The following is a 22,243-nucleotide window of genomic DNA, read 5'->3' on the forward strand; positions in this document are numbered from 1 at the left end:
TTTTGTCTAAACACATGAACATTCCTATAACATGCTTGTATATGTGATGGCTTGATACTTTAAATTTGGGTGATTCTTATGTGTTGAACTTATCATTAACTTCGTACGAGCCAAACCTTGACATATGTAGCGCTATAGGATTAACGACCCGCCTCTACTGAAACTTTGGTTATGTCATGAGCAAGTTGCGTTTTCTTGGTTTGATATGTTAGACACATGCCATGTTTAAATGTTTATCTTGAATCACATGCTTGCTATGAGGAATTGTTCAAACTTATCTTTTGCTATGTACGTATCAAACTTGTATACTCGCCTTTGCTTTTGCATTGAACTTTATTTTAAACATGTTACAGGTTGATGAGGACGATGCTAAGAAAAGAAGTAGCATTGATGCCTAGATACACATATAGACGTTAGGGTTTAATATGTTGTATCAAATTTTGTTATGTTATCATGTTGTTATGTTAAACTTGTTGTATTTGAATTTCTTGTAATGTTGACTATTTGAAGTTATGAAATGAAATGAAATTTGGATTTTCTAAATATTGTCACAAATAGCGTTATGATGTCTCTAGCAATCTTCACACTTCGTCTCATCCCGATGTTTCCGCCATTGGTTGGGGTGTGACAAATCTGGTCTTGGAAGCTTGTTGGAGTCAAGAGGAAGCCTTGAAGAGGATTAAATCACTTGAAGATCTACTCAAACACCATTTTAATCTTGTCTTTAACTTGGTTAGCTTACTACATTATGAACAATTTATGTTTATTTGTGCTTGATTTGGTAGTCATGAGCCTTATGGGCTAAACACTTGTGTTGTCTAAACTATGTTGAAGCTTATGAACATATGATAATATGGAAGTAGATGTGATGATTGTTCTTGTTAATCTTCATGTTGTCACTTAGTCTTGTTCTTGGAATTCATATGCATGCTTAAAGTTCTTGTTCTTGAATGTTTGCTCATAAGTATCTACATGTTGTGTTGGAAAGCCCATGTAGAGATTATGATTATTGAATCTTGTTAACTTGTTAGTATGATTCATAGCATGAAACTAGGAATGGTGAGTGCTAATGTGATATGAACAATGATTTGAGCTTATGTGTGAATTCTTGCATCTAGATTTGGAAAGATCAAAAGTATGTTTATATGAATTCTATAGTTTGTGTTCATGTTTTGTTGATGATTTAGGCCAAAGTTGTTAGCTAGCATGACCATGCTTGTGGTTCATATCAAGAACATGATGATAGTGCCAACTACTTGAAACCAAGTTAGGGTGATTAGTGTGTTTCTCATATTAGTTTTCCCTAATTTGTAGATTTAGGAGTTTTGACAAACAAATAACTCATGATTAAAGATTAACATCAACTTAGCAAGTGAGCTTAAAAGAATAATTTTTAGGTGATTAGAATGTTAATTCATTTTTAGTTTTCCTAAGAATTATAGATTAGGAAGCCTTGATTGGGGACTTAGTTAAATCTAGAACTTGCATCATCACAAATCTTCCACCTTGTTGTCATATGTTTGTTAGTGGAAACTTAGTTTAGGCAACCCTTTCTTAGATATTGTTCTTGTTAGAATTTGTAGTAGTTTATTTATTTGCATGCTAAGTTAGAAAAATCAACCCAAACATTTGAAAAGGCTTTAAAGTAGCAAAAGTTTAGTATCGAGACACCGCATCCACGGATTGATATCCGGTTCTTACCGATTAGCTATATTACCACCCGACGGGTACACTTGCCATTTTGTGTGTGTAGTTAGTTTTTAGGTGAAAACCCATTTTTAAAACTAAATCTGTGTGAAGAAAAACTTAATTAAAAATATATATAATTCACGCACACCAAGTTTTTGGCGCCGTTGCCGGGGATGCGGTCTTCTTGAAAACGATTCGAGTTACTTATTTAGCCATTGTGAAAAGTGTACAAAGTTTGTGTCTACTTGTTTTATTTGCCTTTGCTTGATTATTTGAAAAAAAAAAAGAATATGATTATTTGCTAGTTGTTTTTGTTTTTTTGTATATATTTTGTGCATTGTGCTCCTTATTCCCTACAGGTCGTGCATGTCCTCAACCCCTGCTGCTGATATCGTTGAGCCTTCATCGGAGCCGGAGCGCGATCTTCACCGGAGACTGCGGGAGCGGTTTCGCGTGGTAGCCGAGACGATTGAGACAGACGCAGCGGACGACGACACTTTCTACGAGGTTCGGGTAGACATGGCAGACGCGGAAGAAAATAGGATCTTGAATGAAATTGGAAAACCGCCACTCGATGGTTTGCCTGCGAGCATCAATGCACCAACAATCGACAATAATAATTTCGAGATCAAGGCTGGCACCATATCGATGTTGCAGAATGCGGTGCAGTTTTATGGCAAGGATCACGAGGATCCTAGTGTTCACATCGCGGGGTTTCTAGAGGTTTGTGCCACATTTAGGATTCGTGATGCATCACCGGATGCTATCCGCCTTCGGCTCTTTCCGTTTTCCTTACGGGATGGAGCCAAGGAGTGGCTTCTTTCACTTCCAGCTGGATCTATCACGACATGGAATCAATTAGCTGAGAAGTTCCTTCAGAAATATTTCCCTCCAGAGAAAACTGTTCGGTTGAGAACCAAGATTCTGAACTTTCGTCAGGACGAGGACGAGTCCCTTTACGAGGCATGGGAGCGGTTCAAAGAGCTTATGAGAAAGGTCCCACATCACGGGTTGCCCAAGTGGCAACAATGTCAGATCTTCTACCATGGTTTGGACAGTCAGGGACAGACGATGGTTGATACCTACTCGGGCGGTGATATCGGCACGAAAAATGCCACCGAGGCATTTGAGATTCTTGAGAAGTGTGCCGCGAAAAACCGGACGCAACAGCCCCCGAGGGGAAAGAGTTCTCGGCAGGGAGTTCATCATGTGGACGACTACACAGCCATGACAGCACGTATGGATGCCTTATTATCGAAATTTGATCGAGTGATGGAAATGCACTCGAGAGGTTCTTCGAGTGGGGGAGCATATCAGGTAGGTGATTTTCCGACGGGAGAGATGTCACACGAGCATGTTGATTTCTTGGGAAACCAATACCGTCCTCAAAACAATCCCTACAGCAATACTTATAATCTGGGGTGGAAGAATCATCCAAACTTTAGTTGGAAGCCTGATGCTTCTAACCAACATCCACCAGGATTTGCTCCACATCCCACAGCTCCGACCCATGGAGCATATGGTCCACCTCGTCCTCAGCAGACGCCTCCTTCTAGTGATCCTAGTGTGCATGATATGCTTAGTCAAATCTTAGCTGGTCAAAACACTCAAAAAGCGGAGAATGAGAAGCGTTTTAGGGAGTATGACGGTCGTTTCACGAGGCACGAGGGTGAGTTGAGAAGCCAAAAGGCTTCCATGCAGGCCATTGAGAACCAAGTTGGCCAGATTGCCAAGATGTTGTCTGAGAGACAACAGGGGGGCCTTCCGAGCAACACAGAGCCAAATCCAAATGCTACAGTAAAGGCCATCACGTTGAGAAGCGGCAAGACCGCTCAAACCATCCCTCCGGCTGTTTCAAAAAAGCCAGTCGATGACGAGGAGGTTGATGAGGAGATTGAGGCTGAGTCTCCGGGTGAGGTGCAACAGAGGCAAGTCCCAGCAAGTACCGCACGACCCAAGGAGACAGTGAGAGAGTATGTCCCTCCCATTCCATATCCGGGGAGGTTGAAGAAGCAGAAAATGGAAGAACACTATGGTAAATTCCTCGAGCTTTTTAAGCAACTTCATATAAATTTACCATTTGTCGAGGCACTTGCTCAAATGCCTAAGTATGCCAAGTTTCTGAAGGATATCCTATCCAACAAAAAGAAACTTGAGGAGCTTTCGCAGGTGACCTTGAATGAAGAGTGTTCAGTGGTTCTTCAGAACAAACTACCGAAGAAGATGAATGATCCTGGGAGTTTCACTATCCTGTGTTTGATCGGTAGTTTGTCGGTCAGCAATGCATTAGCTGATCTTGGAGCTAGCATAAACCTCATGCCTTATGCGGTTTTTGCTAAGCTAGACTTGGGAGAGCCCAAGCCGACTCGTATGAGCATTCAGCTAGCCGACCGTTCAGTGAAGTACCCTCGAGGCATAGTTGAGAATATGCTGGTGAAAATCGACAAGTTTGTCTTTCCTGTCGATTTCGTGATTCTGGACATGGATGAGGATAAAAACATTCCACTTATCTTAGGTCGCCATTCCTAGCCACTGCGAGGGCCTTGATTGATGTCTGCACCGGTAGACTTACTCTCAAGGTTGATGATGAGGAGGTTACCTTTGATATAGGGAAATCCATGCAACACTCACAGAGTCAGGATGATACACTCTACTTCATTGAGACTATCGATACGTATGTGAGTGATCATCTTCATGCTACATTCGAGGAGGATGTTATGGACACACAGCTGCTTGGAGGGGAGACATTTGGTTCACCTAGTGTGGACCGAATGGTTGAGGAGGTGACCTGTCTGATAGGTCACGCATCTCCCCCGTGTCCCGAGGTTTTTGAGGTTGTGGATCGCGTGACTGAGCCTAAAGCACGCCCTTCTATTGAGGATCCACCTTCGGTTGAGCTTAAGGAGCTCCCAGATCATTTGGAGTATGCTTTCTTGGAGGGTGAGACTCATCTGCCCGTTATCATTTCTGCTGGGTTGTCGAAGGAAGAAAAGGATCGATTGCTTGAAGTCCTGAAGCAGCACAAGAAGGCGATTGCTTGGAAGATTATGGCTATAAAAGGGATCAATCCATCCTTTTGTACCCATAAGATCTTGATGGAGGAGGACTTTAGACCTGTAGTACAGCATCAGAGGCGTTTGAACCCCAACATGCAGGAGGTTGTGAAGAAAGAGGTCATCAAACTACTTGATGCAGGTTTGATATACCCGATCTCTGATTCACCGTGGGTTAGCCCTGTACAGGTAGTCCCGAAGAAAGGAGGCATGACAGTGGTGACCAATGAGAAAAACGAGTTGATTCCTACTCGTACTGTCACCGGATGGAGAGTTTGCATTGACTACCGCAAACTCAATGATGCCACAAGGAAGGATCATTTCCCACTCCCTTTCATTGATCAGATGTTGGAGAGGTTGTCGGGAAGGATGTACTACTGCTTCCTTTATGGTTTTTCAGGATATTTTCAGATTCCCATCTCTCCTGAGGATCAGGAGAAGACGACATTCACATGTCCCTATGGCACATTCGCCTACCAGCGGATGCCCTTTGGACTGTGCAATGCCCCAGCCACATTTCAGAGATGTATGGTGGCCATTTTTCACAACATGATCGAGGACTCCATGGAGGTTTTCATGGATTATTTTTCTGTGTTTGGAAGTTCTTTTGATCAGTGTCTTGGGAATCTGAAAAGGATGTTGGCTAGATGTGAAGAAGCCAATCTTGTGTTAAACTGGGAGAAATGCCACTTCATGGTGAAGGAGGGCATTGTGCTTGGGCACAAGATTTCACAGGCGGGGCTCGAGGTTGACCGAGCCAAAGTCGAGACTATTTCAAAGCTCCCGCCTCCCACATCTGTGAAATCTATTAGGAGCTTTCTGGGTCATGCAGGTTTTTACCGGCGATTCATAAAGTACTTTCCCAAAATTGCCCGTCCCATGACTCAGCTCCTCGAGAAGGATGCCCAGTTTGTTTTCTCCGATGAATGCCTTCGGGCATTTAAGTTGTTGAAGGAGAAGTTGGTGAATGCCCCGATCATGGTTGCTCCCGACTAGGAGCTGCCATTTGAGTTGATGTGTGATGCGAGTGATTTCGCAGTCGGGGCTGTCTTGGGTCAAAGGAAAGATAAACACTTTCACCCGATTTACTATGCGAGCAAGACCTTGAATGACGCTCAGGAGCACTACACCACGACAGAGAAAGAGCTCCTAGCTGTGGTCTTTGCCTTCGATAAGTTTCGGTCATATCTTGTCCTTTCCAAGACCATTGTGTACACGGATCATGCAGCACTTCGGTATCTTTTTAGCAAGCAAGATGCTAAACCGAGACTGATACGTTGGATTTTGTTGCTGCAAGAGTTTGACATCGAAATCCGTGATAAAAAAGGGGCTGAGAATTTGGCAGCCGATCATCTGTCTCGACTTGAGCATTCCGAGGAAAAGGAAACTTGTGGGCCTAGCATCAATGACAATTTCCCCCACGAGTTCCTCATGAGGATCGAGACTAGTTATGATTCCCCATGGTTTGCTGACTTTGCAAACTACTTAGCTAGTGGCATCCTGATCAAGGGGATGACCCACCAGCAGAAGCGAAAGTTCTTTGCGGATGTCAAGTATTACTTCTGGGATGACCCTTACTTATTTAGGGTAGGAGCGGATCGGATGATCCGGCGATGCGTGTATGGTGACGAGGCGAGGGATATTTTACGCCACTGTCACGAGGGACCCACGGGAGGCCACCACGGAGCGAACAACACGGCGAGGAAAGTGTTTGACGCCGGATTCTTTTGGCTGACTATTTTCCGTGATGCCCACGAGTGGGTGAGGTCCTGTGATGCTTGCCAGAGGGCGAGCAACATTTCTGCACGCCATGAGATGCCACAAAACGGCATCCAAATTTGTGAGGGTTTTGACGTGTGGGGGCTAGACTTCATGGGCCCCTTTCCGACCTCTTTTGGCAACCGCTACATCCTAGTCGCTGTTGATTACGTTTCAAAGTGGGCTGAAGCACAGGCTTTGCCCACTAACGATGCGAGGGTAGTGGTGCGATTTTTGAAAAAGCTGTTTGCTCGCTTTGGTGCCCCGAAGGCATTGATTAGTGACCGTGGGACGCATTTCTGTAATGCTCAGCTGAGAAAGCATTGTCCCGATATGGTGTGCAACATCGATTCTCTACACCGTATCATCCGCAGACGAGCGGACAGGTCGAGGTTACTAATCGGGTATCAAGCGGGTTTTGGAGAAAACGGTTAATTCTAGCCGTAAGGATTGGTCCGAGAAATTGGACGATGCACTGTGGGCTTTTCGGACAGCCTACAAGACTCCTATAGGCACCACACCGTTTAAACTGGTCTATGGGAAGTCTTGTCATTTGCCTGTTGAACTCGAGCAGAAAGCATACTGGGCTTTAAAGACAGTTAATCTTGACATGGCTGCTGCGGGTGAAAACAGGTTTGTGCAGATTCACGAGATTGAGGAGCTTAGGCACGATGCGTATGAAAGCTCCAAGCTGTACAAGGAACGTACTAAGACGCTCCATGATGCCCGTTTGAAGGACAAGAAAGAATTCCGAGTGGGTGATCGTGTGTTGTTGTACAATTCACGTCTCAAGTTGTTTCCTGGCAAGCTTAAATCTCGGTGGTCAGGTCCCTACACTGTACGATCAGTGTTTCCTTACGGGACCGTGGAGATAGGCCATGAGGATGGCCGGTTGTTCAAAGTCAACGGGCATAGGCTAAAGGCTTATGTTGGAGGGCCCGTTGACCCGAGTGAGGAGGTTGTTACCCTCCACCCCAGGAACAAATGAATTCGGGGTGGTGAGTCTAGCTGAAGACTCGTAAATAAACTTAGCATGTTTTGTGTATATTATCCTGTTATTATTTTTGTGTGTGGTTGTCTTTTTATTTTTTTCAGGTTGCGGTTCGTTCTGGTCGCGAGGGATGTTAGAGCTTGTTGCCGGCTCCCAGGTATGTTAGTTCGGTTCTTTTTCTTGGTAGGAGATGCTTCGTGAGTGCCTCGGGTTCAAGGAGTTTATCTATAAAGATGTTCACTTTCTACACCCTCAAAAAAAAATTTAAAAATCCGAAAATTAGCACCACCATTAAAATGCTGGCACTATCAGAAAGTGTCAGCCCCTTTTGCAGGCCAATAATAGAACACTTTGAATAAAATCAACCAACCACCACCAATTCTTCATAACTTCATCTTCCTCACTTGAGCCCACTTCAAAGCACTCACGAATCCTCTGCATCTCCTAGCTTCCTCCAAGAAATTCTTTCATCCCAACATCATTCCAGGTACGGATTCACCTTTTTTCTAGTTAGATTCATGTGTTTTGTTGTTGTGTTCTTCATGTTCTTCATAGTTAGTTCTTTAGGTTTTTAGGGCTTGGTCTAAATCACCCGATTCAAGCCCGTTTTTAGGTTTGAAAATTTTTGAATTATAAGGGACATCATGCCGAAATTTTGTTTGTAAGAACGAAATTTTGGTTTTTGTACATTAATATCCATAACATGAAGCAAGTGTGGGGAAGATTGGGAAGAAGTACTAACTTGATTTGTTTTGTATGGTTGGTTTTTGAATGTGTGTAGGTATGGTGACGAAAAAAGGGAAAGGAGTTGCAAGTTCGTCTAATGAGCCTCAAGGGGATGATGCACAACAAAAGAGGAGGAGATTGACCCGGGTTGGTGACCCGGACTCGGAGGAGGATGCACCTCCAAGGGGTCCGAAGCCGGATTGGACATCCGGTTCATTGCTAGAACAACCCGCGGAATGGCGAGAGGATCTATTTCACGAACAAATGAACAAGTTAAAACAAAGGGGTGAAGCATTTATTTGTGAAAAGGAGATCAAAGAGGTTGATTTCGGGCCATTTGGGGATAACGGCAAAGTTCAAGGAATTGGGTTGGGGTGCAGCTTTGAAGTGCTATGACGGGGAGGTGAAGAAGATGTATGACACTCAGATTCAAGAGTGGGTGGCTTCACTCGAATGTCCCCCGTTTAAGGCCCCAAGCAAGATGAGGCTTGTTGGACGGTGTAACGGGGTAAAAGTAGAAATGTCTTATGACTCTTTGCGCAGAATAGCGAAGTTTGATGACGGACCCGCAAATGAATACATTTACCCGAGTCTCAAAGATCTCTACCACGAGCCCAACAAGCATCCGCAATGGCAAAATATGCTTGACTACCTCTTCCTTCCGGGCACGACACATGGGAAGTTATACTGGAGCAACTTAAGAATGGAAGCTAAGTTGTTGTTGACATTGTGCATGTATAACGTTGTTCCGAGGCGGGGTGACAAGATGGAAGTGCGGCACTAGGAGGTACCGATCCTATATATGATGATGCATGGATCTCCCAAGGTCCCTTTCCGATTTCTTGTGTTGAATAATATCTGGTTGAGCAAAAATAGTGGAGAAAGAAAGATTATACCTCATTGTCGGTTGATTACGACGTTGTTAAAAAAATATGGGGCGATTAAAGGTGATGAAAAAGGTTCTTACAAGAGGTTTAGACCATTCGACCTTAAGAATCTGGGGCCAGGTTGGATTTACACGGAATCGGAGAGGTATCATAAGCTAAAAACAGATGGGAGAGGTGGAGAGCGTTGAAGGTGGATGCGAGACCGTTACGACCGGGTGAGCAAGATGAGCCCGAAACATCGGATGAAGAGGTGAGTGGAGATGATGACTACCGTGAAGACACTGATGTGTGTAAAATGCAACATATAAATCACATCAATTAAGGCATAAAACTAACCCTTTTTTAGTACTAATGTTGGAAAAAGAGTGTTTTTGTCTTCCTTTTGTAATTTCAGGATGAAATGAGCTCAAAATCACAAAAGAAGCAAAAAGACAGCTAATTCTACCATAAATACAAGAAAAAGGAACAAAAGTGGATTGCCCGGACCCTCAACGGCACCTCCCAAGGCAAAGGAGAAGAAACAGAGTCTGAACACGCCCCGTGTCCAGCGAACACGGGGGCGTGCCCAGGAAGCAGCAGAAAAGACAAACCAGTAGAAGCTTCCATTGCCCACCACGGGGCCGTGTCCAGCGAGCACGGGGGCGTGGTGAAAGTACAGCAGGCGCATTAATTGTAATTCGCAATTACAATTAATGAGGAGAGAGAGTGTCAGGCGGGCACGGGGCCGTGTCCAGCGGACACGAGGCCGTGTCCAGCCTTCTGTTCAGCCTATAAATAGAGGAGCTTGGCTTCATTCTCTCTCATCCCTTGGCACACCACCTCTCTCACACCTCATCCACCACCCACCACCACCATAACACCATCATCCACCACCATCATCCATTGTCCATCGTAGAGTGTGTGAGTCGTCTCGGGATCCAAGATTGATCGTAAGAGTTCTTGACAATCAAGGCCATGTTTGCCTAAGTCTCTTACATCACTTGGTGAAGACAAGTGTTTAGTATAATACTTTTTATTTTTAATCTTTTGCACTTTTTATTTGGTTTTGTATTAATGACTTTAATAACTAGTTACTTATGTTGAAGGTGATCTTTCCTTATCGTTTGTCCGTGGTGTCTTGGCATTATTTTACTGTCTATATAAAATAAAAGATTTTCACCATTCATATCTCCACGGTCTATATGGAGGTATGTTGGCTACCTGGTCGGAGGTTAAGGGAACGGTTTGGTAAGGGTCTTGCCCTTGTTCAGCGTTTAGAGGTCCTGCTTGGGACCTGGGTCAAATTTAGTAGGATCTCCTTCAATGCCCGTAGGTATTGGATGGCGGGGATCCAAACTCTTTGACCCCCTCATAAGTTAACTACTATTAATACTATAACCCGGCTATTTAGGACTGTATCCCTGCTGACTCAGACTACTTAGCCGAGGGTAACGTCACCGCCAAAAGCGGGGCCTACCATAATTTGCATTAATAACTTAATTCATTATCTTTCAATAATCCGACCCTTTAGGATTGTATCCTTGCTGACTCAAACTACTGGGTTGAGGGTAACGTCGCCTTCAAAAGAGGGGCCTACTACAATAACTAAGATAATCTCTTAAACAAGTGCAAAAGTGCGAAAATAATCAAAGGTTATACTAATACACGTGTCAGATCCAAGTGATTCATCTTGTCTATCTGTTTTTATTTTATTTTTATTTTCAGCATTTAGTTAGTTTTTATTTTTATTAGTTTAAAACATTTTTCTAACCTTTTTGATTTGATTAGACGTTGAGGATAAACCGGTATTAAAAGCTCTTGTGTCCTTGGACGACCTCGGTATCTTACCAACACTATACTACGTCCACGATGGGTGCACTTGCCCATATGTGTGTTTAGTGTTAGTAAATATCGTGTTTTATAAATTTAAAACTTGGTTAAAAGTGTAAAAAGGGCTTAAATATATATATCAAAAATATAACACACTTCACGCACATCAACACCTTCATGGTTGATGCTCAAGTTCAGGGAGCCGGTGTACAAGCTGGGTATGTGGGAGGTGCATTTGATTATGCACAGTAGGCTTATGATCCTTACTGGGCCCACTCGGGAAATATGGGTCAAATTATTGAACAAAGGCGGCCATCCACTTTCGGTGAATGGAGTGCACCAAACCAAATGCTCTTTGATCAACAAACTTTTATGGGCGCTAGCATGGAAAGAGCTATCAAACGAAGCTATGATAGAAATGAACAATGGAACCGTGCTCATATGTATGCTCATGAAGAAGAAGTGAACAACCGCTACTTAGACGATCGCCAGAGACGCATGCATGATCAGTGGCATGCGGGCTAACCAATTGAAGCGGATCCGCCTGTTGTGGACTACACCACATTGCCACCAAATGATGGTAGTGTGTCATACCCCACCCCACCATTGCATCACTCTCAGTGTGTGGATCAACATGCTATGAGTTACCAGCAGGCGAATCCAAGTGGTGATCAAGGAAGCAGCAGTAACAGTGGAGCATTTGGCTTTGGTGAGTGGACTGATTTGATGACATCCATCTTCAGACCTCCACAGCCGAAGTACTACTAGCCAGGTTGTATCTTGCTCCTTTGTACATTTTTGTATATGTTTATTTAGTATGTTTTGTGTTATGGTTGGGAGGTCGGGTGGTGTTTGATGTTGATATGTTTGTTGGGTCGTGAAAGTTGGTGGTGTCTTTAATAATAAAAAAAATACAAAAAGAAACTTGGGGTTTGAGAGTATAAGCAATTGTTGATGTTTTTGGTTAAAGCAATCTTTCCCTCAAAATCATACATTGGGACAATGTATTCCAAGTGTGGGGATGGGGGGGGGGGATTTTTAAGAATTTTAAAATTTTTGTAAATCCAAGCGAAAAGTGTCGAAATTTGAAAACTTGATAATGTGCCACTTGACACACCGACACCCATTCCTAGTCTTTTCTTGGTGAGAATTGAGCCACATATGAGTGTTATTGATATTTCTTTGTTTGAGTGGCGGTGTGTGTAGTGTGTTAATAGAACTTGTGTGTGAATACTTGTTAAATCCTAGAGTTAGCATGCTTTTGGAAATGATAGGGGACTTTTAGGAAGCTTCGTCTAGATGTGTGAGAGTGCGGGATTGTTGGGTTGGACCTCATACTTTACATATATGAGCTTGGTATTGTGAGGGGTGGGGGTTTGGTCCTTAGAAAGCCACGTTTGAGCCTTAGACCATTTGGTTGTGACCCGAGCCTACTTCCTATTAAATTTTACTATTTGAGACGACCCGGTTAGGAGATTTAGTTTTTAATGTTGATGTTCTTGCATATATTGTTGAAGTTTGAAACATTGAAAAAAAAAAGAGAAAAATATGAGAAAAATACAAAAAGAAGGATGTAGTTGCGTTAGTAGATGGGAAAGTTGAAGAAGTTGTGTATATAGTTGATGTTTGCTTTGTTTAGTAGTGGAAATAAAAACTGGGTCAAATCAATTAGCTCTTGTATATATATACTACCATTTTCCTACCTTTACACCTAGCCCTATTACAACCCATAAGTTCCTTTGATTCATAAGCATGCTAGATATGTGTTAGGAGGAAACTTGATTCTTATACAAGCTTATTGTCGCACACACACACACGCATTGAGTGGTTTTGCATTACATGCTAGTAATTCTTGTCACCGAGAGATTTTTTTTGTGAGGGCTGTGTCTTGTGGTACGATTGAAAGTTAGTAAAAGGATAATGTGTCTTTGCTTGGTTTATGACTGATCGCATATGTGTTGAAAATGGTTTTGAATGAGTTGCCTGGGACAAGCAACGGGTAAGTGTGGGGATGTGACGGGTGGTCCGTAGGACAACCCTTAAAAGGTCTAAATATACGCACATTCCATGCTTTATTCAGTTATTGCTTTAACTTGGTAAACACTCTATGTTTGATTATGCAGGTGCTAAAGTGCTCAAGATGTGGGATTTATGATGCTTGAATGGATGTGGGAAGATGGCATCGTTAAGAGGTGAAGAAATCAAGTTGTGGTGAAGAAATAAGAAGACAAGTACACTCAGCGCCGTAGTTACGGCCCCAACCTTTGCATCAAAAGTTCCACCGTAAAACAGGAGAGATGTGCCGTAAGAAACCACTCAGAGCCGTAACCTACGGCTGGGGCCGTAGGTTACGGCACCGATTTATCCCAAATTGTAACTTACTCAATTAATGGCCATTTCATGAAGATTTATGGGGACTTATGATTGTGGATCGGTTACACAACAGTTAGAACGAGTTGGGGAGTATATTTTTAGGCACTTGGGAGTGAAGAACATTATCTTTTCATCTAGTTTTTGTTGCTTTTGATCTTGATGAACATTGAAACTCTTGTGATCATGTTTGTTCAAGCCATGAGTGGCTAAACATTTTGTGACTATCTTTGGTGGAAGGTTTGCAAGACATTTATGTTTATTTCCGTATTTCTAGAATAACAATCTTCTCTTTATTGAATTGCTTGTTATGGTGTGTGATTACTTGTTAGTAAATTATTAATCCTTGTGCTAAATCAATTAGAAACCATACGTTCTTGGTGCCGTTGGCAATCGAGATATCATGGGTATAGTTAGGCTTGGGTAAGGGTTGATTGATCATCGGGTAACAACCTCACGTTCTAGGAATCTGAGTACTTAGTTCCCTTTTATCACTGCAACTAATCACACATGAACTATGTCTATTTAGTTCTTTCTAGGGGAATGTAAGCATAAGTGTCAAAGCAAACCAGAAACCAAAGGTGGTCATTATTCTCCAATTTGTTTACAACCAAACTTTTCTCTTGCAATTTATTTAGTTAAAGTTTGTCCTAAAACCGTTTCACTCAAATCAATTATTGAACTTTATTTTCTTGCAATTAGTCTAATTTAGTTAATCTAGATAAATTCTCAAATAGCACATATTCCACAAACTCCCTGTGTTCGATACCCACTTACCGCTATCTACTTAGTAGTAATTGGATTTAATTTGATTGTGACCATGACATCACGTCAAATTTTGGCACCCAAATCCTCTTCTTGTGGAATCTCCAGATTCCATCAGTTCCTTTCTCCAATTCCTTTATTCTTCCTTTCATTCCTTTAGCATTATCCATGATTGCTGTTGTTTGAACATTCTTCAGTTGTTCCATTAAATCTAACTGTAGATTTAGCCTAAGAGCACGAACTCGCTTTTGCTTTTCATGATACTTATGACTTAAGGCATTTGCGACTACATTTTCTTTTCCTTCGTGATATTGAATATCACAATCGTAGTCACTTAGAATTTCCATCCATCTTCTTTGCCTCATGTTTAATTCTTTTTGCCCAAATATGTACCTTAAGCTTTTATGATCCGTATAGACAGTAAACTTACTTCCATACAGATAATGCCTCCAAATCTTAAGGGCAAAAATTATCGCTCCTAATTCTAAGTCGTGAGTTGTATAATTTTCTTCGTGCTTTTTCAATTGCCTTGAGGCATACGCAATTACCTTTTTGTGTTGCATTAACACACATCCTAATCCTAGCTTAGAAGCATCGCAGTAAACTTCAAAATCTTCTGTTCCTTCTGGCAAGGCTAGAATCGGGGCGTTTGTTAACTTTTGCTTCAAGGTCCTAAAGGCCTCCTCTTGCCTGGGTCCCCATTCAAACTTTATGGCTTTACAGGTTAGCTTAGTTAATGGTACAGCTATCTTCGAGAAATCTTTAATAAAGCGCCTATAGTATCCGGCTAACCCTAGAAAACTTCTAACTTCCATAGCTGATTGTGGGACCTTCCATTTGGTGATTGCTTCTATTTTGGAGGGATCTACATGAATACCTTCGTGATTCACCATGTGTCCTAAAAATTGCACCTCCTGGAGCCAAAATTCACACTTCGAAAATTTGGCGTAAAGCTTCTCCTTTCTTAACAAAGTTAAGAGTGCATGCAAATGCTCACAATGCTCGTCCTGACTTTTGGAATAAATAAGTATATCATCGATGAAAACAATTACAAATTTATCCAAATACGGTTTACAGATCCTATTCATCATGTCCATAAATGCTGCAGGAGCGTTTGTCAGTCCGAAGGGCATGACTGTAAACTCGTAATGTCCATACCTAGTTCTGAAAGCAGTTTTAGGTATGTCTTCTTCTTGTACCTTCAATTGATGATATCCGGAGCGCAAACCTATCTTAGAAAAATATCTAGCTCCTTGAAGTTGATCGAAAAGATCATCAATCCTAGGCAATGGGTATCGATTCTTAATTGTAACTTTATTCAACTCCCTATAATCAATACACATTCTCATCGAACCATCCTTCTTCTTTACAAACAACACCGGAGCTCCCCATGGAGAGGAACTAGGTTGTATGAACCCTTTACTGAGCAATTCATCTAATTGCTTCTTTAATTCTAACATTTCAGTGGGTGCTAATCGGTAGGGTGCCTTAGCTACAGGTGTAGGTCCCGGAATCAAATGAATTCTAAATTCTACCTCCCTATCTGGTGGTAGCCCTGGTAGTTCTTCTGGGAATACATCCGAGTATTCTGATACTACAGGGATTTCCTTAAGTTCCTTACCCTTAGTGCTAATGATTACCGAAATCATATACACTATTCCTTGTTTTCGTTCATAACTAGCAATTTTCATTTCCGAAATGAACTTCATGGGTTTTCGCGGCTTATCTCCTGTAACCATGATTACTTCTCCAGTGGGCGCACGAATTTCTATAAAGTTCTTATCACAAAGGATTCGAGCATGGTTGGCTGCTAACCAATCCATTCCTAACACAACATCGAATCCGGCTAAATTCATAGGTAGCAGGTTTGCAGAAAATTTATGACCTGAAAGCTCTATATTTGCTTTCTGCAACACCATACCTATGTTAACGGAATTTCCCTCTGCCGTTTCTACTGTAAAAACTTGCCTACTTTTGTTTAAAGGTAGCTTAAGAGCTTGGCAGAACGAAGTATTTATAAAACTTTGGTTCTCACCAGAGTCAAATAATACTTTGGCATACATGTTGTGAACTAAGAACGTACCCGCTTTGACGTCAAGAATCAGTTCGGCTTCCTGCGTGGTCAATTGAAAGGCTCTTGCGTTCTTCTTGGTAGTTCCTTCTGCAGGTTTAGCCTTGTTGTCTGCTGGTTTGACCAATTTAGGGCATTCTGGTCGGAAATGCCTAGCTTCTCCACAGTTGAAGCAGACTTTTGTTTTCTTCCTACAATTTTCTTCACGATGTCCTACAGCTTTGCAAAAGTTGCAGGTTTCATTACACCTTCCAAAATACTTCTTCTTACAGTTCCTGCAAAGCGACGGAATGGAAGATTGCCCAGTTCCTCTTTTCTTCAAATTACTATTATTACCCACACGAAATCCTTGGGTAATTTTCTGAGCCAATTCCTTCTTCCTATTTTCCTCCCGCGTACGCACTAGCCCGTCAGTCAGAGTGTTAGCTAACTCCACTGCATCATCGATCGTGCGGGGTCTCACAGCTTTGACCATATCACAAATCTCGCTAATTAAACCCCAAATGTAGCGAGAGATAAGTACCGGTTCTGGCGAAGCCAGAGTAGGTACAATTCGAGCATACTCGAAGAATTTAACAATATACCCTCGACAGTCAACATCCACCATCCGGTGGCTCATAAATTTATTTGCCATCTACTCTTTTTCGTATTCAGGGCAGAATTTTCTTTCCACTAGACGCTTAAATTCCTCCCAACTCACGGCGTAGGCCATGTCACTTCCCTTGGCTTGCAATACCGTATTCCACCATTCTAATGCTTCTTCCTTGAAAAGGTGAGAAGCATACATCACTTTATCCTCCTCGGCACATTTACTTATTTTGATTACTGACTCGGTCTTCTCCAACCAACGCAGTGCCGCAGTCGCCCCTTCATTGCCTGTGAACTCAACAGGTTTACAGGCAAGAAATTCTTTATAAGTGCAACTAGGTGTTGCAGCTTTCATTTTCTTAAGTACCGGAGCTTGAATCCCATTATCATTATTACCGCCTCCATTAATACTATTACTGGAATTATCGTCGTGCGTGCGTTTACTGGGGTGAGCTTGCTAAGGCTTAACAGGACTTTTTACCGCAGCGACGATTGCTTGAATATCATTAGCTATTCCCTGGGCGATGATATTTTCTATATCTTGTCGATTTAAGAAGTGATCCTCATTATGGTTTTCTGATTGATTAACTTCATTAACCGGTTCATTCACAGCGTGTTCCATCTGATAACTAACAATATATATATAAATAAGTTAATGGTACGAATAAATACGATCAAATGCAATTACAGTAATCGCATGAAATTACACTAAACACGTATAACTAAAATAGTTGACTTTTATTTATATAAATGTCTATTACAACTTACAACTAACATGTAAGATATACTAGGGTTGCGCATCTTAGTCTAGCTAGGGATATTCTGCTCGGCAGACTTTTATTCTATTTCTTTTTACTAGAGTTTCTAGTTTGTAGATGATACGGGTGCTATTATTGGTAAAGGTGTTAAGATCTAATTTTACTGCTATAGTGGCTAACATATAGAGATCTGCCCATTTTTCATCCAATTCGTCTTCCCATGGGGGTTTATTACTTATTTCCTGGGTTTCCTTATTAATGATCATTTCTTTTTCTTGACTTTTTCTAATAATCCGACGTCTTTTCTTAGCGGTAAGTGGTTCCTTAAACTGAGCCTTACGAACAAATATTCCTTCCTTAGTATCTGGTGAATATCTTGAGGAATTAGCTTGAGATGAGGTTCCCTTATCTTTTGGTGAATTATCTAGTTGACGATAGATGTCCGAAATTCTTTGCTTACCCATACTGTAAATTAACAAATAGTCAATTAATACGAAAAAGATCAACAAAGAAACACATAATCACACTAACATGTACAGCCAAAATTGTCGACCTTGCGACTATCCGATTTTTATATATTTTTAGTAGTATGCATCCGTACACACTGATTATCTTACAAAAGTTTTATTCTAAGTTATTTTACAAGATTATATTATTTATTATTTTATTATTAAACAAACACACCACACCCCCACATACTATCCCCGTTAGCTGGCATTTCAGAAACGACGTTCCCTCTCGTCGTATTTCTAGGAGATCTGTTCTCCCACTTCCCGGATCCTATTTCCGGCATCCACCAGCTCCTCGCCGTAGTGGCGGAGTTCAGCCAAATTTTCATTGCTCATTGGTGGGTTCGGTGCAGGCTCCGGGTCGAACTGAGGGAAAAAGGTATTAGGGCTATTCATAAGGTTCTGAAATTGCCAGTCGGTAGTCCACCATTCTTCTAGTGCTCCTGGTAGAGGTCTAGGGTGAACAATGGGGTCTGGAATAGCAGGTTCTAGGTTAACGGGAAGTAAGGCTTCAGCTGGGTAGTTAAAGAGGTTTTCATCGGTAGGTCCGATGATGTCGCCAAGTGCCAATTTATGGTCCAACTCTTCCTCCCAGGATAGCATTCCCTGGGTTTGTCTGGAACTCTCCCCAGTCTCTATGCCTTTTCCCTTATCTTTTGGGTCTTCTTTTTTCATAGTTTTCTGTGTTGCTGGCTTTTTCCTGCGTACACGCCTCCAACCTACCCACCTATGCCTCTTTTTCACTACTTTTGGTTTCTCATGTGGTTGGGCTTTGAACACCATAGGCTCCTCCATATCTGCCTGGTATCCAGTAGTAGTACCAGTGGTATTCATATCTGTGCTATGGATAGAGAAATTTTGAAGGGCTTCTGATAGTTCGTTCATGCTGTTAGCACACACGAAGACGCATACAATCCTAAGTTAAAATTTTGTAAAATAATATTTCACAAAATCACAGAATGGCAATCAGATAAATTAAGTATTTCTAAATACTTAATTGGCTTAAACCAGTGGCTCTGATACCACCTTTTTCTGTCACGACCCCCGACCCGGTTTGACCCGGTCCAGGAGCCGCGGGACAGAAACCCGTGGTATTGTTTATTGTGGCAGCGGAAATTTTAACAGGATCTTTTAAAACTTGAAATGCCCGATTATTTTATTTCACAATTCGGGATAAAACCCGTAATTTACAATAAGGGAATTTCACCGAGAAACCCCTGTTTTACAAAACATGTTTATTTATTTTTATTAAGCCACTACTTCAAGCTTGCTAGTGCTCCGCAACACTTTTCCTTAATTCACAGCAGATCACCTGAAACATGTTTTAAAAAGGTTTTATCAGCAAGAAATACTGGCGAGTCATTCAAGTTGCACAAAACGACACATTGTTATAATCCACAGTATTAAGAGTGATTACAGTGTTTCTATCAGCCAATTACCCTAAATCGGTATTTGCCACTTGACTGTATCTTTGACTATGGTCAGATCACCCATTGGCTATCTCGTTGTCCAATGGTGACGGGTATCAAGTAATGTATACAAAACCCCACATACCGGCAGTAATTGAAGATTACAAAAACTTAATCCCTGTAATTATAACTGGAGAACATTTAGGTTTTTAGAAAACATTTTGATAAAAGAGAATGACTCACATTGCAAGTTTATACGGGCAAAGTTTTGCCTACTGATAAGCCTGATAACCTAGTTTAAACAACAATGCACATGAACTAGGTTAGTAACTAATACAACATTTACGATAACTCACGAGATACAACCCTCACAACGAATAACAAAGTGCCATACTAAACATCCATCGAATTCACGACGAATGACAAAGTATAACCCTAATGTGGGAAGCACTTAAACATCCATTGGATAGTTTCAATCGATCGGATATTGAATCGTAGCAGCGATCGAGTTATTACCCTGTTTGTCGTGGCAGCATTTCGTGTTCGTGTGTGTTTTGCAGTAATTGAACGATATCTCAACGTACAGAATGAATTTTAATGTCGAACCAACGCCAAAACTCAAGTGCCAACCTCCCCTATTTATACTGGAAAATAGTCTCCCTCGCATGGCGCGAGGGGACCCCTTCCAGCATAGGTTGCCACGTTTATTTCTAGCCTGCATGAGTCGACAGATCGATAAAACTCGCTTCGTACAACAAACTGTGATGATAATCGTCAATTAGGGTTTACCCCCCCCCCCTGAGTTTTAGGGCCCTGATCCTGATTCTGATTGTTCTGAAAATTTTAGGGTTTATGCAGGATTACTTGGGGGTCTCAATTAGGGTTTCCTATTGGACAAATAATATAATAAATAATAGTTTTGGTGAGAGTTGTTACACTATCTAATTAATTAATACTATATCATAGTGTTATATACTTTCCTTGCTAATTGGGTGGTACCATTATGGTTTGATTTCGGCCTCGAGTGACGTTTCCCTGTTGATTCAAAGCGACAGGTTCGAGTGTGTTAGGATTCCGACCTGGATACTGAAGAGCATTACGCATAAACACACACAGTTCCTCGTCTGACAATCGAGCCTGTGTTACCCCATGGTAAGAACTAGTTAACGAAGTATCAAGAGGTATGGTGATCCTAAACACCCCATTTTCTTATCATTGATTACTACCTTTTTTATTTTCCTCTTTATTTTTCTTTTGAGCCATTTTTTAGAACTTTTACTTTTGGGTTTGACTAGACGCTAACGAAGACTCGGTACTAAAACTCGATGTATCCTTAGACGACCTCGGTATCTTACCATCACTATGTTACGCTAACGGTCGGTGCACTTGTCCAACGTGAAGTGCAGTGTGATAATATTTTATCATGTTTTTATAAATATTAAAACTTGAACCGGTGCATAAAACAACAAAAAAATAATCATCTTTCTGTAAGCACGACACAACACATCAGCACCCAGAACGTGTGAGTTTGTGGATGTCCAAACACACATGGTATGGAGAGGACGAGGATGGAATAAACATAAACAATGTGGGCTTTGTCCGCTTGCCAAGTTTGTTGGCTTGGTCTGGATTCCCAGATTTCACTCAGGCGACGTGAGTGAGACCCCAAACAACTAGTCTATATTTAAATAAAAAAACCAATACACCCCCCCCCCCTAGTAAAAATGAAAACAAAATTTCAAACTTTTCCACAATATATCTATCAATTTACATACTCCAAACTTACTCAAACTCATCTTTAAAATATCTCACAATTGGTTTTTAGAATCGCAATGAGTTCTAGTACCCAAATAACCCCGCATTCTGCACCAGCGCATCCTTTTATGCCTTCTAATTATGTGGATCTGGCTTTCATGCATATAGCCACGAAGTAGTATGAGGAGTAGATTTTCGATGACGTTGACAAAATTTATTTGACACTTACACAACATCAAACCGAAGAAGGATCAAGTTTTTCACCTGTGATAAGGAAGGACAAAGAAATAAATATCGATCGTGAAGATGGAGATAGTCTTTGTGGAGCGACTATTTAGCTCTAGAGCCGGTGTTTATGACAAATTACTTCAAACGTCGGTTCCCTATGAGTCGCAAACTTTTCCTTTGAATTTTGAAGGATTTGTCCGACAATATGAATACTTTACACAAAGAAAAGATGCGCTTCACCGAAATGATCTGTCACTCATCCAGAAATGCACATCCGCCATACGCTAGTTGGCATACAGCTTTGCAAGTGATGCAACCAATGAAACGTGCACATTGTTGAAATAAAGAATAGTTTATGTACTTTTTTATATTTTATATGACAGTGAAACTCATTATACGACGAATAAAGAATTGCTTATGTAGTTTTTGATTTTTATTTATGTGATGCTTTATTTTTATTTATGACTATGCTTTTTTATTTTTATTTATGTGATGCTTTATTTTTATTTATGACTATGCTTCATTTTTTATGTATATTTATTTTTATTTTATGATTGTATTTATTTCTATTTTTACGAATTATAAAAAATTATTATAAAAATAGTTTGATTCATAATAAAATAATTGTAAAAGTAGGTAATGATGTGGAATGCGATGTGAAAGTTTGCCATTATATATATGTATGGAAAATCACAAAATTTACAAAGATCAACCAGAAGTCCATTAAAAAAAAAAAAAAAAAAAAAAAAAAAAAAAAAAAAAACACCCAAAAATTCAAATCAATTTTCCAAACTGTTACCTGCAAATTTGAGATATAGAATTAAGAGAAAGAAACTAAGAAAAAAAGTTCATTCAACTTATTGATATGTGCCTTTTT

At 41.0% G+C, this 22,243-nt stretch overlaps 2 protein-coding genes across 2 annotated transcripts; both read left to right on the forward strand.

Moving 5' to 3' along the window:
- Positions 1 to 2,055: 2,055 nt before the first annotated feature.
- On the forward strand, positions 2,056 to 4,218 carry LOC110892946. The gene has a single exon (XM_022140076.1). It carries the CDS (start codon positions 2,056 to 2,058, stop codon positions 4,216 to 4,218), a length of 2,163 nt encoding a protein of 720 aa, XP_021995768.1.
- A 2,892-nt stretch (positions 4,219 to 7,110) lies between these two features.
- On the forward strand, positions 7,111 to 7,488 carry LOC110892945. Its single transcript, XM_022140075.1, has one exon. The coding sequence runs from the start codon at positions 7,111 to 7,113 to the stop codon at positions 7,486 to 7,488; it is 378 nt and encodes a 125-aa protein (XP_021995767.1).
- The last annotated feature ends 14,755 nt before the right edge of the window (positions 7,489 to 22,243 follow it).

The sequence above is a fragment of the Helianthus annuus genome, chromosome 12, assembly GCF_002127325.2.
Source record: "Helianthus annuus cultivar XRQ/B chromosome 12, HanXRQr2.0-SUNRISE, whole genome shotgun sequence".
Taxonomy (NCBI): Eukaryota; Viridiplantae; Streptophyta; class Magnoliopsida; order Asterales; family Asteraceae; genus Helianthus; species Helianthus annuus.